Source organism: Astyanax mexicanus, chromosome 14, assembly GCF_023375975.1.
Source record: "Astyanax mexicanus isolate ESR-SI-001 chromosome 14, AstMex3_surface, whole genome shotgun sequence".
Taxonomy (NCBI): Eukaryota; Metazoa; Chordata; class Actinopteri; order Characiformes; family Acestrorhamphidae; genus Astyanax; species Astyanax mexicanus.
The window spans coordinates 13,350,472-13,365,093 of NC_064421.1; the positions used below are offsets into that span (position 1 = coordinate 13,350,472).

Consider the following 14,622-nt stretch of genomic DNA (forward strand, 5'->3'; position numbering starts at 1 on the left):
CATATCACTGCGGAAGGAGAGAATTCGGTGCCAAACTGAAATGCAAACTGTTGCATTGACTGACTTCACTGATCTGAGGTACCCGGTAACCAAACAGTGCAATTATGACTGTCAGAGAACAGGAACAAACCAAGGTCTCACCATGAGGAGGACACCGCCCTGGCTTACACATCATGGCCCAGTCATAATCGGAGAAAGGATTTTAGAGCAAAGTGAAGTACTTTTTCCATTTTACACACACCGTCAAAAATAAATTCCCCCAGAAGGAAGAGTTGGATTGCAGTACTATTCAGAAGAGAGATAACTGTTCCTAGGAACAATAAATAATTAACAAATGTAGTGTTGGTCATACTTATTGAGGTACAAATACAGTACAAGTAACAGGCAGATGTCTCAGCATAAAGTTGTAGAGGTTCTTAATCTTGATCTGTGATAATCAATCTCATGGAGCTTTAATATTCACATAGTTCCTGTAGATTTTATGGTAGAAGTGGAGTGTGTATTCAAACTCAACAAGGGTTAGGTCTGGTGTTGTGGCTGGTCATTGCATAGTATCTGAGTTTTCAAGGCACATCTTAAGATGTCAGCAGTATGAGGATGAGCAATGTGCTGTTTGAACAGTGCACCATAGTGTTTGTTAAAAAAAAAAACACTGTCATTCTGAGTCACTACATGAAAGTCTCGCATAACTACCCATAAGTTTTGTTCTTGTTGGTTAATTCCTTCTGGTGGTGACTGTATTTTACCTAATGTATGCTGTAGGCAAAGTAAACAGTACATGGGTATAATGTGTGTGGGGAAAGGTTGAGTAAACACACACATTAACTATGAGCACTTTTTAAAAAAACAATATGGCTAATGTGGTTTCAAATTAAGAAAGAAATGTCTACAGAGTCAGTGTGCCCACCAATTAACCCCATAATTCTGAAATACACAGAGGAGCTGTGTTAGCTGTGCTAACATGCTGCTAAATCAAGCGAAAGTTAAACTTGTTGTTTTAAAGGTTTCCATTTACATGAAACCCTGATGAATCTCTATTTCCTCAGTATTGCACCATACAGAGTATGGAAGGGTGTGGTGAAGGAATGGATGGATATACTGTATTTCACAGTTAGACCTTTTTATTGTACCAACCACAGTGCACAGTACACACACATGCATATTAAAACACACACACCCTGAAGTTTTCTGATCACTGGTCACCAAGCCAAAGACTACCTCTATGTGCTCTGGAGACCACAGAGAAAACAGATCTACACCCTTCCAACAGTCAAATTACCCAGTCTAAACACGACCTCATCGTAAATACTTTAAAAAGTGGATGAATTCGCTCCCTGAGTAATTGGGAGGTGTGGAGTCCTCTGCTCCACTGCTTTACTGGGACGCTGGAAACACCTTGCCTGCCATTTCCAACATGAAGTGGAATAAGTGAGCTTTGTCTGGAGGTCTAGTGTTGAAGGATTAGGCTTCAAGAGCTCAGTCCGAAAAAGATGTGGACTATGGGTGAACCTCCGAGCTGTTATTTAGGGTGCCTCGGAGAGGTTGGCCAAGGTGAGAGCAGTCTGCCAATAACGAACTCTCTCACAACCCTGAACGCCCAATCATGATGTAGCACAAGTCCAACGTTTATACCGATGGTTATCTAGCGGAATTTACTTTCAGTGTTCATGGTACGGACTGTCAGAAATGACTAATGAAGTATTACAAAATCCCACCAAAAAGTGGTACAAGTCTAGGGAGGGACATATCCGGAAAAGGCTTGGTCATCGATCAAGCCCTAGCTGTCATGACTCCCAACAATATGCAGCAAATGCACAGGGCTTGGTACGAACGCTGAAATCGATGGCGTGTTCATTGTATTTCAACAGCCCTTCAACTCTCCAGCTGAGAGCTAATACAACTCATCATTCAAAAGCCATAATTCAATATTCACCCCTTTATTCTCCAGTGCTGCCTATTTGGAAACTCTTAAACTCTGAGACAAGACTTGGCCTTCACAGGAAACAACGCCTCGGGAGAAACCAAGCGAGAGCAAAGCTACAGTTTGTTCAAAGTTAATGAAGTGTCTCAAAACTCAAAACCTGACAGAAAGAGAATCAAACATGAAGGTCAAACCACAGGGAAAGGCCTCAAAACATTAGGAAAATGTTACATGCTTATTTATTTTCAGAATACACCCCACACCACATGTCTTTACTGCTGTAAACTGTTTAAAGCCTGGGTTCACTCCCAGATTAGAGTACAACACTTTTTGATGGGCATTGGAATGCTTTGATTATTTCAGAGAACGTGTACAGTAACAGAAAAACTGACCTGCTATTACCATGATTTTAAATTATTGTGATGGAAGAATGCGTGATAGGAGAGTATCTTTTGTAATTTGTTTTATTAAGATTTTGATATCATATAATTTTGTGTTCATTTTGTATTTGGTTGAGATGCTGAGATGCTCTCGCTTTTGTGGTTGGTGGAGTGTTTTTTTTTTGTGGGGGGATAGTTGTATTTTTAACAGTACAGAAACAGAAAGGGTCTGTACAAAGGATGCCATTCAGACAGCAGAGATGCCAGGATGTCACCTCTTGCACAGTCTTTTCTGTTTCTGTACTGTTTCAAATGTTACAGACATTTCCTGGCTATACAGCCTGTTCAGATACATCTTGTAATTCACTGGTCCCTCAGGTTCTCCAAACACAATGCTGTGCACACTTCCAAAAGACAATTCTCACCTTATCTGTCTGCTGTCAGACATTACCAAGATTAAAAGATGACTGTAATCCTTAGCTGGAACCTTACAGTTCTTTATTACTTGTTTGAGGAGTCTACACCATGACCCTGCACTGATCTTTGCAATACAACAAATGCTACGGAGTATAATAGTGCTGCTTAGAGTCTTCCCAATCCAAACAATTCGTCTCAAAGTGACCTAATCCTAGTGTGAAATGTAAGCTTAGCATAGTTCTGCCAGGAGACCCTAACGCTACATCACCTAACCTTAACCAATCACCAGCTTCTACCTGTCTTTAAAATTCCTATAATTACACCTGTCTTTCTGCTTAAAAAGCAGACTATTCATTTTTAAATGGTAAATAAAGACATATTATATTAAATGTTATATGCTGTCTGATACTTTTCACCTCGATTTTTTTATATTTTTCAAATATAAAAAAAAAAAAACAAGGTGGAATCGTATGTTACCAGCCACAGCAAATCTCACTGTTGGGACCGTATTGCTAAAGGGTTTTGGGTTTCATCTTCAGGCATCAGGAATGTCTGGAACTATCCATGAAGAGCTAGTGTGGATACAGGTGTTCCATTGCAACAGAGCAGGAGAATACCTGATCAATTATGCAAAGAATTTACTGTTAAAACTTCCCACTTGTTTTTAATGAAAGCATATAGATTATTAGTTGTTGCTAATAAGCCTCCCCTGCTGCTAGCTGTATTGAATTACGATTTAGAAGAATAGCAGATTAGTAGGGGTGGGAATCGTTTACTATCTCACGATTCGATTCGATTCCGATTTTGGGGGCCACGATTCGATTCAAAATCGATTTTTGATTCAAAACGATTTGAATTATAAAAATTTCTGCTTCTGGCTTATGAATCTTATTGAAAAAAAACCCTCCATAATATACACTGGTCCTGGAGCAGGTAATGTGTTACAAAAACAATAAAATGTGCAGGAATGTGGGTCCTCAGTGACAGAGAAATCACTGGGATATCACAATGACGTTAATGAACAATAAATAAATAATAAATAACACTGATTTATTACCAGGCTACTAGCGGTGGTGTGTAGGTGACGCTGCTGGGCTGATGTGATGATAGCACTGGAGCGCTAAAGTTCAGGAGCAGCTGCTGATTAACTAGTTAATTTAAGGTCGTTGTATTTCTTCAGAAAGGGGGCAGGAGGTGGAGAAATTAATTCATATTGTCCATTCCTTAATTCCTCTGTGATGAGGAGCTGAAATTAGCTCTGATTAGCTTATTGTTATTTTTCCGTTCCGCCTTAAATGCTGCAGCCCGCTGCCACCTGTAGCGTTATTTAAGGTGGAACTGGAAAGTTAGCTAGTTAGCTAGCTAACAGTTACTGAAACTAACTACTAGCGATCTTTTTTATGCTTGTTATGAAGCATTCTGCCATAAAACATTGAAACTACACGTTAATCTAAGGTAATATAGTGCTTGTTCTGCCATCTTACCGGTGATTCTCAAACACCTACGCTCTGTGTGTGTCTGGAAGATCTCCGTTTGAAGGGACAAGCCCTATCCCCAGGGTTGCCAGGTCCAACAAAAATACCCAGCCCAAAATCAGTCTAAAACCTGCCCCTCAGAATCGATTTTGGGACATTTTAAATCGATTCTGAATCGTAGTAAATGAGAATCAAGATTCTTATGTGAATCGATTTTTTGGCACACCTCTACAGATTAGATCACATTTTAGAAGCCGTTCATCCAGAAAGTTCATAAACTACATGTAATGAAGACCATAAGTACCCAACACTGTAAAACAAGAGGAAAAACAAGAAAATTGGAGGAAGCCTGGAGGAAAAGAACAGAACGTAACACAGGTGAATGACTGAAAAATGTGTGTGACCAGTTCAGAAGTTCCTCAGTGGAGCTTCAGCGTGAGTGTATTTGGAGAATTTGCAGACCGGGCTCCTCGCGGCACTGACAGCAAGAACACAAGCTTCCACCTGGGGATCATCCTCACACAGAGCAGAGAACAAGTGTACTTATGTTTCGCCGTGTCTGTCTACTCCCTACGCCCAGCCCGGACTGCAGCGTTAGCCTCTAGGTGATCGTCAGAAAGTGGTTTCGAATGACAAAGAGCTGCCTGTGCATAAAGCTAAAGCTATTCACTCTCACAGCCACTTCCCCCCTCAGACCAGCAGCGAGCGCACCTGATGCCGTTTGATACACTTGAGCTCAGCGGGAGTGAGTGTCTGTGCCAGAATCATGTCAGTGTCATCACCAGGAAGACAAGGTGGGGTGACTGAGACAGTGTACAGAGAACACAATACTGCAGGTGAAGGAGAGCACGGAGATACAAATATAAGATTCAGCAAACCAGATTCAGAAAAGCTTTTAAATGATTTTCAGTGTTATATAATTACAACTCAGGCTAATGCATGTTACATTAAGTGTCTCTATTAACTATGTAGTTACACATTAACAATCCTTGTAGAGGGGGCTGGCCTGATAATGTTTACACCTGTGTATGTTGTGAGGTGTAATCTTGTTAGTGAGAGTGAGAGTTATCAGGGCCCGAGCAAGGCCTGATCCACTTACTAGGACACCCCTATCACTTGTAAAGATCCTAGCACTTGGGAAAGTGAGGACAGCACATGCCTCCTCTGATACGTGTGAAGTCAGCTACCACTTATTTTCAAACTACTATCAATGTAGAATCACTGGGTAGCCAGCATGCTTGAAGAAAAGCACAGCTCCCCACTTCAGAGAGCACAGCGAATTGTGCCTTCTTAAGACTCAAACTCCACCTGCATAACCAGGAAATTTAAACTCATGATCTTTAGCTAAATCAGACCACCTTTAACACACGCTAAAGCCTTTTTTGATGTATTTTGTGGATTTGGGCTTAACTCAACTACATGAGTTCCATGTCTGTGTTCCTAACCAAAGCAACATCTGACTTGTTGGCTTATTGCAAAAGTTGGGAAATTTAATTCTTGACCAAACTTTCTGCTGACCAAGGTCTGTGGTCTGCTGCCGCTGGCAATGGCAGAATTCCTCAGTGGCAGCTTCTCTGAATTACATGGAATATTTGGTTTGCCAACACTTGTCCACCATCATACTGTAATATAAACCCAATCCTGGTACCGGACTTCCCCTGCCCGTTTTTGGTGTTTGGTGCTTTCCCAGCTGTAACACCCACTTCAATTTAAGAGTTAGAGGTAGAGTTGATATACTGTGAATAGCAGTATTTGAGTTATGTTCTAATCCATATTATGGCAAAAACTACTCAACTAAATAAAAAAAAAAATGAACTGAAGGTCAGTCAGTCTGAAACATTATAAGAACTTTGAAAGTATCTTCGAGTGCAGTCACAAAGACCATCAAAAATTTTTTTTGATGAAACTGGCTCTTATCAGGAATGCCTCAGGCAAGAAAGACCAAGAGTGAGTTTTCTCCGTTGCACAGGAAAAGTTTATCAGAGTTACCAGCCTCCGAAACGTCAAGTTAACATCACCCCACATAAGAGCACCTTAATGCTTCACAGAGTATTTTGATTTGTTTAACACTTTTAAGTTACTACAGTGATTTCTGACTGGCAGTCCATAATAGTAGTTGATGACTGTAGGCCGGGTATAAGCAGGAAACTCACCACAGTCCTTGTTGTCTTCCCCATAGAAGCCTGACTGACAGCCCATGAAGCAGCGGTATGATCCCAGTGTGTTCTCACAGTTCCATGTCCCACACACACCACTGTACTCCTTACATTCATCCAGATCTGTTGCGCACACACACACACACACAATACAACACAACACTGCACGTTTAGTCAGTCCTATTTCTCAGATTTCTATGCTCAGAGTATGTATGAAGCTTTTATATGGCAATATGACACACAGTATATAAAGTAAAACCCAATCCTGGTACCGGACACACACTCACCCTCACACTCTTTCGAGTCTGTAGAGAACCTGTAGCCTGAGTCACACAGACACTGGTAGGAGCCATCTGTGTTCAGACACTGTCCGTTAGAGCACATCTCTGCTACAGCACACTCGTCCACATCTAACACAGAGAGGACGACACAGATGAAGATATTAGGAGAAAACTCAACATGATGTGCACTCTGTGGTAGTTACACTGCATTTAATCAGATAGTCCAACATTTGAATAATTAGATGTCTAAAACTAAAAATCTGTATATAAAAAAAATGCTAATTTACTTAAACAAGATAATGTTTGTTCTTTAGTTGAAGCTTTTCATATATACATCTTGTTTTATACAACAAGATTGGTTATTTCCCACCAATCAGTATTAAAATCTTTGCTTGAATCACTGCACATTTGCTGTAGGCCACATTAAGTTATTAAGTGCTGTCTTGCTTGAAGACATGCTTACAGGCTTTATGATGGATAACACACTGTCACAAATGAAGTGTTTCATCTAATTGATTGCATTTAAGCTTCATTTCACTCACCACACCATTAAGAACACATTCTTATGGACAATGACAGCCTGGCAATTGCCAAAATACACTTAAGGGAAGGAAAGAAGGAGAAGAAAAAAAAAACAGTAACACAAGCTAAATGAGAATTTAGCAGCACTAGACAAACAAATAGAGAAATAAGATATAAAATAACTAAGGGAAGGTTTGTTTAAAAATGTAATGTGGATGTCTGAGCAAACCATTTAAAGAGTGATTTTAATCTAATCAATTTATGCAACTTTTTGGTATTCCAGTCATGTGTGCTACCTTAGTTAAAGAAAACTAATACAGCAAATAAAGTATTAATAAGAAATATGACCAGCTCTATTGCATATTTATGATATTTTTAAAGAAAAAACAATACATTTTTGGAGCTTAAAAACAGTACAAATTCATTGATTACAGCATTTAGAGCAGCAGAGTTGCAAAGAGCAACAATTGTGAAAAAAGTAGGTTCTATTTATTTTTTATTTTATTTATTTAACCTACTTTGACAGTTGATTTTTTTCTATTATATTGTCCATTATATTTCTCTGTATTATAGTATTTTATGTCCTTATATTCCAATCCCTTTAGTTTAAATAATAAAAAATCAGTGATCGTGTTCATTCTGTTTATTTGGTTACCTATCCTACAGTACAGTACAGTACAATACATAAACTTTTATGTCCTTATATTCCAATCACTTTAATTTAAATACTTGTCAAAAAATCAGTGATCTTGCTTATTCTGTTTATTAGGTTACATATCCTACAGTACATGAGTACACTCACCAAAATAAACTCTCCCTGGATGTGTACTGTTTTGCGTAAAACGATTTTAATACGATGTAGCAATTGACTGATTTACTGATATGATAAAGCAAGATATTGAAAACATATTCCAGTCAGTGCATGTCTAGACATTTTCTAATCAATATAAACACAACTGCTGGATTTGGGTTTTCCAAATTTACTAATTTGTTTTATGAGGCTGACATCCAGCATGTAATATAATTAATGGAAACAAATGAGTTCTGCTTAGAAAGAACCAATTCATTTCTCATTCTGATTCTGAGATTAAGTACAGATATTATAATAAGAGGACACACTGTGCTGGGTAGGAATGATGTTAAAAGATTCATAAAGTAAGCAAAAAAAGTTGATATGTTCCATTTTAAGCAACTAAAGTGATGTTTTGTTTAAAATTTTAATTTTAATGTCCTTGAGTAAACCATTTTAATCTAATCAATTTATGCAACTTTTTTCACATTTCAGTCATGTGTGTTTGCAGATAAGGTTGACAAAGGCCTAAATGAAAATATGGTTGTAAAGAAAGAACTAAATATAATATAGTTTAACTAAGTTAAATTTTCCCTGAGCTATTGCTCTTAAAATTGGTAAGTCTAAAAGAAAGGTCTGAATCCTGGATATTATACTTATCCCCATTCAATAGCTTCCTCAGTTAAAGAAGATTAATAAAGCAAATAAGGTAATAATTAGAAAAAATAACAGCTCTATTGCATATTCATCATATTTTTAAAGAAAAAACATTACCCATCAGATCTGAAATAAACTAATAGAATTTCTGGAGCTTAAAAACAGTACAAATCCAGTGATTACAGCATTTAGAGCTCATTTAAAATCTCAATGGATGAACTAATTGTGAAATTATATAATCTACAGATTAGAGTGTAAGTAGTTTCCATGTTTGAATCTTGTCCAAATAAAGCACAGCCGGCCCTGTATTCCAGCAGCACAGTGCCCAAGTTACTGCACTCTCCAAGCATGCACCAGAAAAAAAAAAAAAAAGAAAAAATAATATCCTGAGCTCATAGGCTGGGAACATTCCTGCAGTCAACTAGTAAAAAAAATTAATCATGACGGCTACATGCTTGATTAAATAAGGATTGGAGGATAATTGTTACATTACCACATAACTTACACGCCACTTAACTTAGTCATAAGTGAACGCAGCGGAGTACAAACAGTGGAACACATTACATAAAGAACTCCCTTCACTTCTTCCAAGACCTGATAATGAGAACAGCTGAGGGCCCTGCATGTAAAAAACTCTGTGTGTACACTGTGTGGAACATGGAGAGAATAAGTGTAAAAAATACAGGTGAAAATGTAACTTTCTCAATCTACCAAAAATTATATTTCAAGTCAAAGTAATCAAAGTTCAAGATTAAACTACAAACTTTTATATTTGAGTTCAAACAGTATGTCCAAATATATAATGTAATGAAATAATTAAATTAACTTAAGTTCTACAGAATGATAGAATCACTTAAGCTTAGTCAAAGAGATCAATATTTAAGATTTAGCCAAATTTACTCAACAGTGAATAGATGAGATCCACACTCAGTTTTTTGGCATTTTTTGAGTTAAGCTGAGTTTGTAAAATATTTAAACACAAGGCTGCAGGCTGTAGATTAGCAGAGCAGTGCCGATATTACATGTTATAGCACAAACATCGAGTGTATTATTGCGATTATACCACAGTCCAATTTTACTGTTTATTGAAAGATTTTGAGTTAAATAGGACGAGAAAATCCGATCTGTTTGGTTATAAAAACTCCATGAGTTCAAATAGTTCAATTGCTGCTCTGCATCAATGCTAGATTACCTGTATGTGGTGGAGTAATACATGGTGAGCTTCGGTTACAGTGCATTACCTGCTGATAATGTTACTTATAAAACGCCTCTCAGCCAATCACATTGCAGGGTCTGAGCCAACTATGGTATAATATACTATATTGGCAGAGTGAACTAGTTTCCGTCAGCTTGTATCAGCTTATAGACCTTAAATTCTGTCCATTTGTTTTCTACCAATATTTAAAATATGCTCTAATTAAATATGCTTTATTGTTGAATGTAGGGTTTTGTCTAAATAGGGGTATTTTCCTATCATAACTCATTTAAACCAAACCTTTAAACCTAATCAAGAAACATGAAAAATTAAAAGCTGAAATGAACTGTAAGGAACACAAGTGCAACCAAGAACATAAGCATGATCATAAACTCTTACAGTGTGATCCTCTTTAATAACAGCAGATTTCTACAAACATTATGTATCGACTATCGACTCAAAATATTTATATTGAAGAAAACAGCATCTAAGAAGTGGCTTAACTATATTAGACACAGTAACAGATTTTGCCCTCAGAGTAGTGGTACTCATCAACTTCACTTTAACTATAATTTTACAGTACTGCCAATAGCAGCAATACTGTAAAAAGTAGGTTCTATTTATTTTTATTTCAATCATTTGATCTAATTTGACAGTTGATTTTTTTCTATTATATTTTTCTTTTATATTTCTCTGTATATAATTTGTCAAAAAATCAGTGATCTTGCTTATTCTGTTTATTAGGTTACATATCCTACAGTACATGAGTACACTCACCAAAATAAACTCTCCCTGGATGTGTACTGTTTTGCGTAAAACGATTTTAATACGATGTAGCAATTGACTGATTTACTGATATGATAAAGCAAGATATTGAAAACATATTCTAGTCAGTGCATGTCTAGACATTTTCTTATCAATATAAACACAACTGCTGGATTTGGGTTTTCCAAATTCACTAATTTGTTTTATTAGGCTGACATCCAGCATGTAATATAATTAATGGAAACAAATGAGTTCTGCTTAGAAAGAACCAATTCATTTCTCATTCTGATTCTGAGATTAAGTACAGATATTATAATAAGAGGACACACTGTGCTGGGTAGGAATTATGTATTTATGAAGTAAGAAAATTAAGTAGTTTTTTTTCTGTTGTTATTGACTTAATAATAATAACATTTTAAGCAACTGACAAAAAAAATAGCAACTGACATATGAGTATTTACATTTGTGGCCACACAGATATAGCTACACTCCCACAGACACCACTCCCACCCTCACGTCCCACACTGGTGACCCAGTACCTCTGACTTTATGGACAGGAACACACACACACACAAACTGAAGAGAAAAAAATAAGCTCAGTCTGATTTATAGCATAATTAGAGCTCAGTATTTAAGGTGGCCGTGGGCCAGAAGGGTGTGTGCCTATGTGTAGGTTGAATGGCATTGCACAATATTAAGAATATTTAGTGCAGCTTGCCATCTTTTAGGAATGAGTCTGTGGGGGGTTTGGCCATGAACAGAAGACTCAGGTCAAGTTAAGATATTTAACACTGTGTGGAAGGAGCTGCATATACTACTGAAGACTGCAGTAGTACACTAAACCTGTTTCTGTTAGTTATTATTCTAAAGATTTTTATACAGTAGACTGTTACAATTACAAAATCCAGTGGTTGATACCAAAAGTCATTCCAAACTTTTGCCATGTCCTATAGAAGCAGAACACCGAACACTGCACTGTCCACTGTGAGTGGTAAGGTTTTGCATGATGTGTTCCTGTGGTGACACTTTGGAGCGATGAATACTGAACACGCGCACACTGTCAGAAAATGGATACGCACTTTAAGGCCTTGCTTGAACTTGCTCACATTAATACTTCATCTTGTCTTTTAAATATGAGGATCTTAAACAAAGTAACACCTTACCACTTACACAGGTGTAGGAGTTCCCAAGCTGCCCTCGGAGGAAACACGGCTCTATATTCCATGACCTTTTTTTTGAAGCAGAGTAAGCAGTGCAGTAGGTGGTAATGATCGTGACCGGCAGTATCTGGCTAGAATTGTCCATGTGACTGGCAGAAATCATATCCACATTCAATGCAGAAGGCCTCACACACACACAGTATCCCACAGTCCAGCTCAGGGCAGTGTTCTTTAGCTTCCATGGGACATGACAAAATCCACAGGACACAACCCTTCAGGCAGGTTTGCTTACAGCCTTTTTCTAGATGCCTCTCATGTACAGAAGGTCTAGACAGCAGTAAGTCAGGATGTGGTGAGTGTTATGCTTGGTGATATCCCAGCTGCTGTTTTCAGTATGGTGATCTGGGCTTTTTCACAGTGAGAGTGGTGTGAAATGACAGCAGACATGAGCGAGGTTGCTGGGTCAGCTCCACAAGCGTGAAGGGTGAGGCACTGGCCTCCAAGCCAAATCAATACACGACAGTGTACAGGGAAAATACAAACTGGTGAAGTCTTGCTATGGACCATTACAAACAATAAGTGGGTAACTTTCTACACAGTCCAGTCTGGTTATAATTACCATGTTCATCTCATCAGCTCCACTGAACATATGAGTACTGTGTAGATCTATAATTACAGACTTAACTGCATACTTTATTATGCTCCTTTCAGCCTGTTCTTTAGCATTCAAGACCTCACTGAGGTTTGATTCTTAGTACACCAAACAATGTTCTGTGGTAGTGCTGGGCGGCATGACCATAAATGCATATCACGGTATTTTTCAAAATTCTGATGGTTTCACGGTATATCACGGTATTTTTATTATTTTTATAATTTTATTATTATTATTTTTTTTTTTGCATGACTGAGCTTTTATATAGGTCTGTGACGTACTGTTGCTGTTTGGAGTACATATAATATAAAACACTAAGGCTTGAAATTAAGGCTTTAATTACTATTGGGTTTACTTTATCCCACAAAATTACACAATATATAAGGTAATCAAACTTTATTAGCAGAAAAGGGGAGGGTGTGCAACTGGGAACAGGGAGTTAAGAGTGTCAGTATTTGAACACCCAGCATGTTTCTTTGGTGGTTCTGTTCTACATTATGGCGTCGCGGTATGGCAGTATGTGAAAAGTGCATAGCGGTTCAAAATTGCCCCACGGTATACCAAATGAACCGATATACCACCCAGCACTATTCTGTCCCTCCTATGGGCTATGGTGAAGAACTAGAGGATGGCCAACAAAAACTGTTTATTTTTATTTTATTTTAGCTATGCCGATAATCACACCCACTCAGCTGCACTGCCCCTATTGCTAGCAATGCCGATGCTGATGCAGCATTACTGAGTAGCCAGTGTGCTTGGAGTAAAGTGCAGCAACTCTGCTCTAATACATCAGCTCATATGACTCCTTGTTCTGGCCGACATCACCTTGGGAGTGCTAGGGGAAAGAGTGTCATCTACCCACCCAAAGAGAGAGAGCAAGGCCAATTGTGCAGCACTGCTGTTTCTGATACAGTCATACCAGCACAACATTGTTTTATAAACCCGTTCACCTCCTCAGGCCCTACATACCATTTCCTCACATTTTAATCCTGATTATGCTGCAATTTAAGAAACAGAAAAAAGACCTGTAATAAAGTTTATTGGTCCACTTTGGTGCTGTAGATTTGATTGGCTCTTCTCCATGCTAAGGTTGTTTCAGTAAGCAGGGTGTGGTCCACGTAGCGCTTCAGAAACCCTGAATGAGCGCTCTGGCCTTAACTTCGCCCCAATCTCACTGTGAGCACTCTTTACTTTGGCTCCCAGTGTGCAAACCTGGGATCTGTTGTGCTCAACACATTTTTGCAGAAAATCTGAGGTCAACTGAATCAGATGACAATTCCTCTACTATTGGCTTTTCTCTTATTACAGTATTCCTGTTACTGACTACAACTCTTTGCAATAATAAACAAAACAGATTGAAACATTATTAATGCAAGACAAATACACATGAACATCTAGATATTCCTAAAATTTAAAATCACATAATTAGTTTTGACAAAATGCATGAGAAAATACATTACTGTAAACAAAGGGAAACGCTTACCTCTGCAGTCTGTGTCCATTAGCTCAAAGCCTACAGGGCAGTCACAATGGAAGGAACCTGCTGTGTTTATACAGTGTCCATTAGGACACACTGCCATGTCCTCACATTCATTGACATCTGCAGGAACATCAATAACACTAATTTATAGGGACTGTACAGTTTTTTATATTTATTTATTTTATTTATATACTATTTAATTGTATATTTATTCATATTATAATTTATATATATACACTGTAAAATGTTATGTACACAATTGGACTGTATAATTGCTATTTCATTGATAGTTAATGTGCAATTAAAACTATAAAATCATGATATGAATCATGAATCACACACAGTGACATATAATTGAGCATGCATGCCCATAGTGGTGGGAAGCCAGTATTTGGTCACCTGGGAGCAGTGAGGGTTAAGAGCGATGCTCAAGTTCCCAACACCAGCAGCTTGTTTGTCATTAATACCCTGGTGATCTAACCACTGAGACACCAGTGTCCAATTTGGATAACAAAGTGGTAACAATATGTATATTGTGCATTATTATAACTTATTAACTATTAAGTTTTATCAGTGATTTTCACCTAACAGGCCTATTTGTTTTTATTAATTTGTATTAATTAATATCATGATGAATACAGCTTAATACAAAGGGAATAAATCAAATGTCTAATTCATATCTTCTTGGCCAATACCATAAAAGAACCAACTTGATTTAATAAGGAACAGAATTAACCCCTCATTAGTGTTCTATAATATGAAGTGTCATCT

At 37.7% G+C, this 14,622-nt stretch overlaps 1 protein-coding gene across 2 annotated transcripts in view; it reads right to left on the reverse strand.

The window, feature by feature from the left end:
* Window positions 1–14,622, reverse strand: part of LOC103024277 (latent-transforming growth factor beta-binding protein 2) — a 164,604-nt gene that overhangs the window by 14,627 nt on the left and 135,355 nt on the right. For both annotated transcript variants that reach the window (XM_049463974.1, XM_049463973.1), the window contains exons 26-28: window positions 13,855–13,971; window positions 6,637–6,759; window positions 6,347–6,472 (exon numbers count right to left, since the gene is read on the reverse strand). In XM_049463974.1, the coding sequence (XP_049319931.1) occupies window positions 6,347–6,472; window positions 6,637–6,759; window positions 13,855–13,971 (366 nt within the window). The remainder of the gene's footprint in view (window positions 1–6,346; window positions 6,473–6,636; window positions 6,760–13,854; window positions 13,972–14,622) is intronic.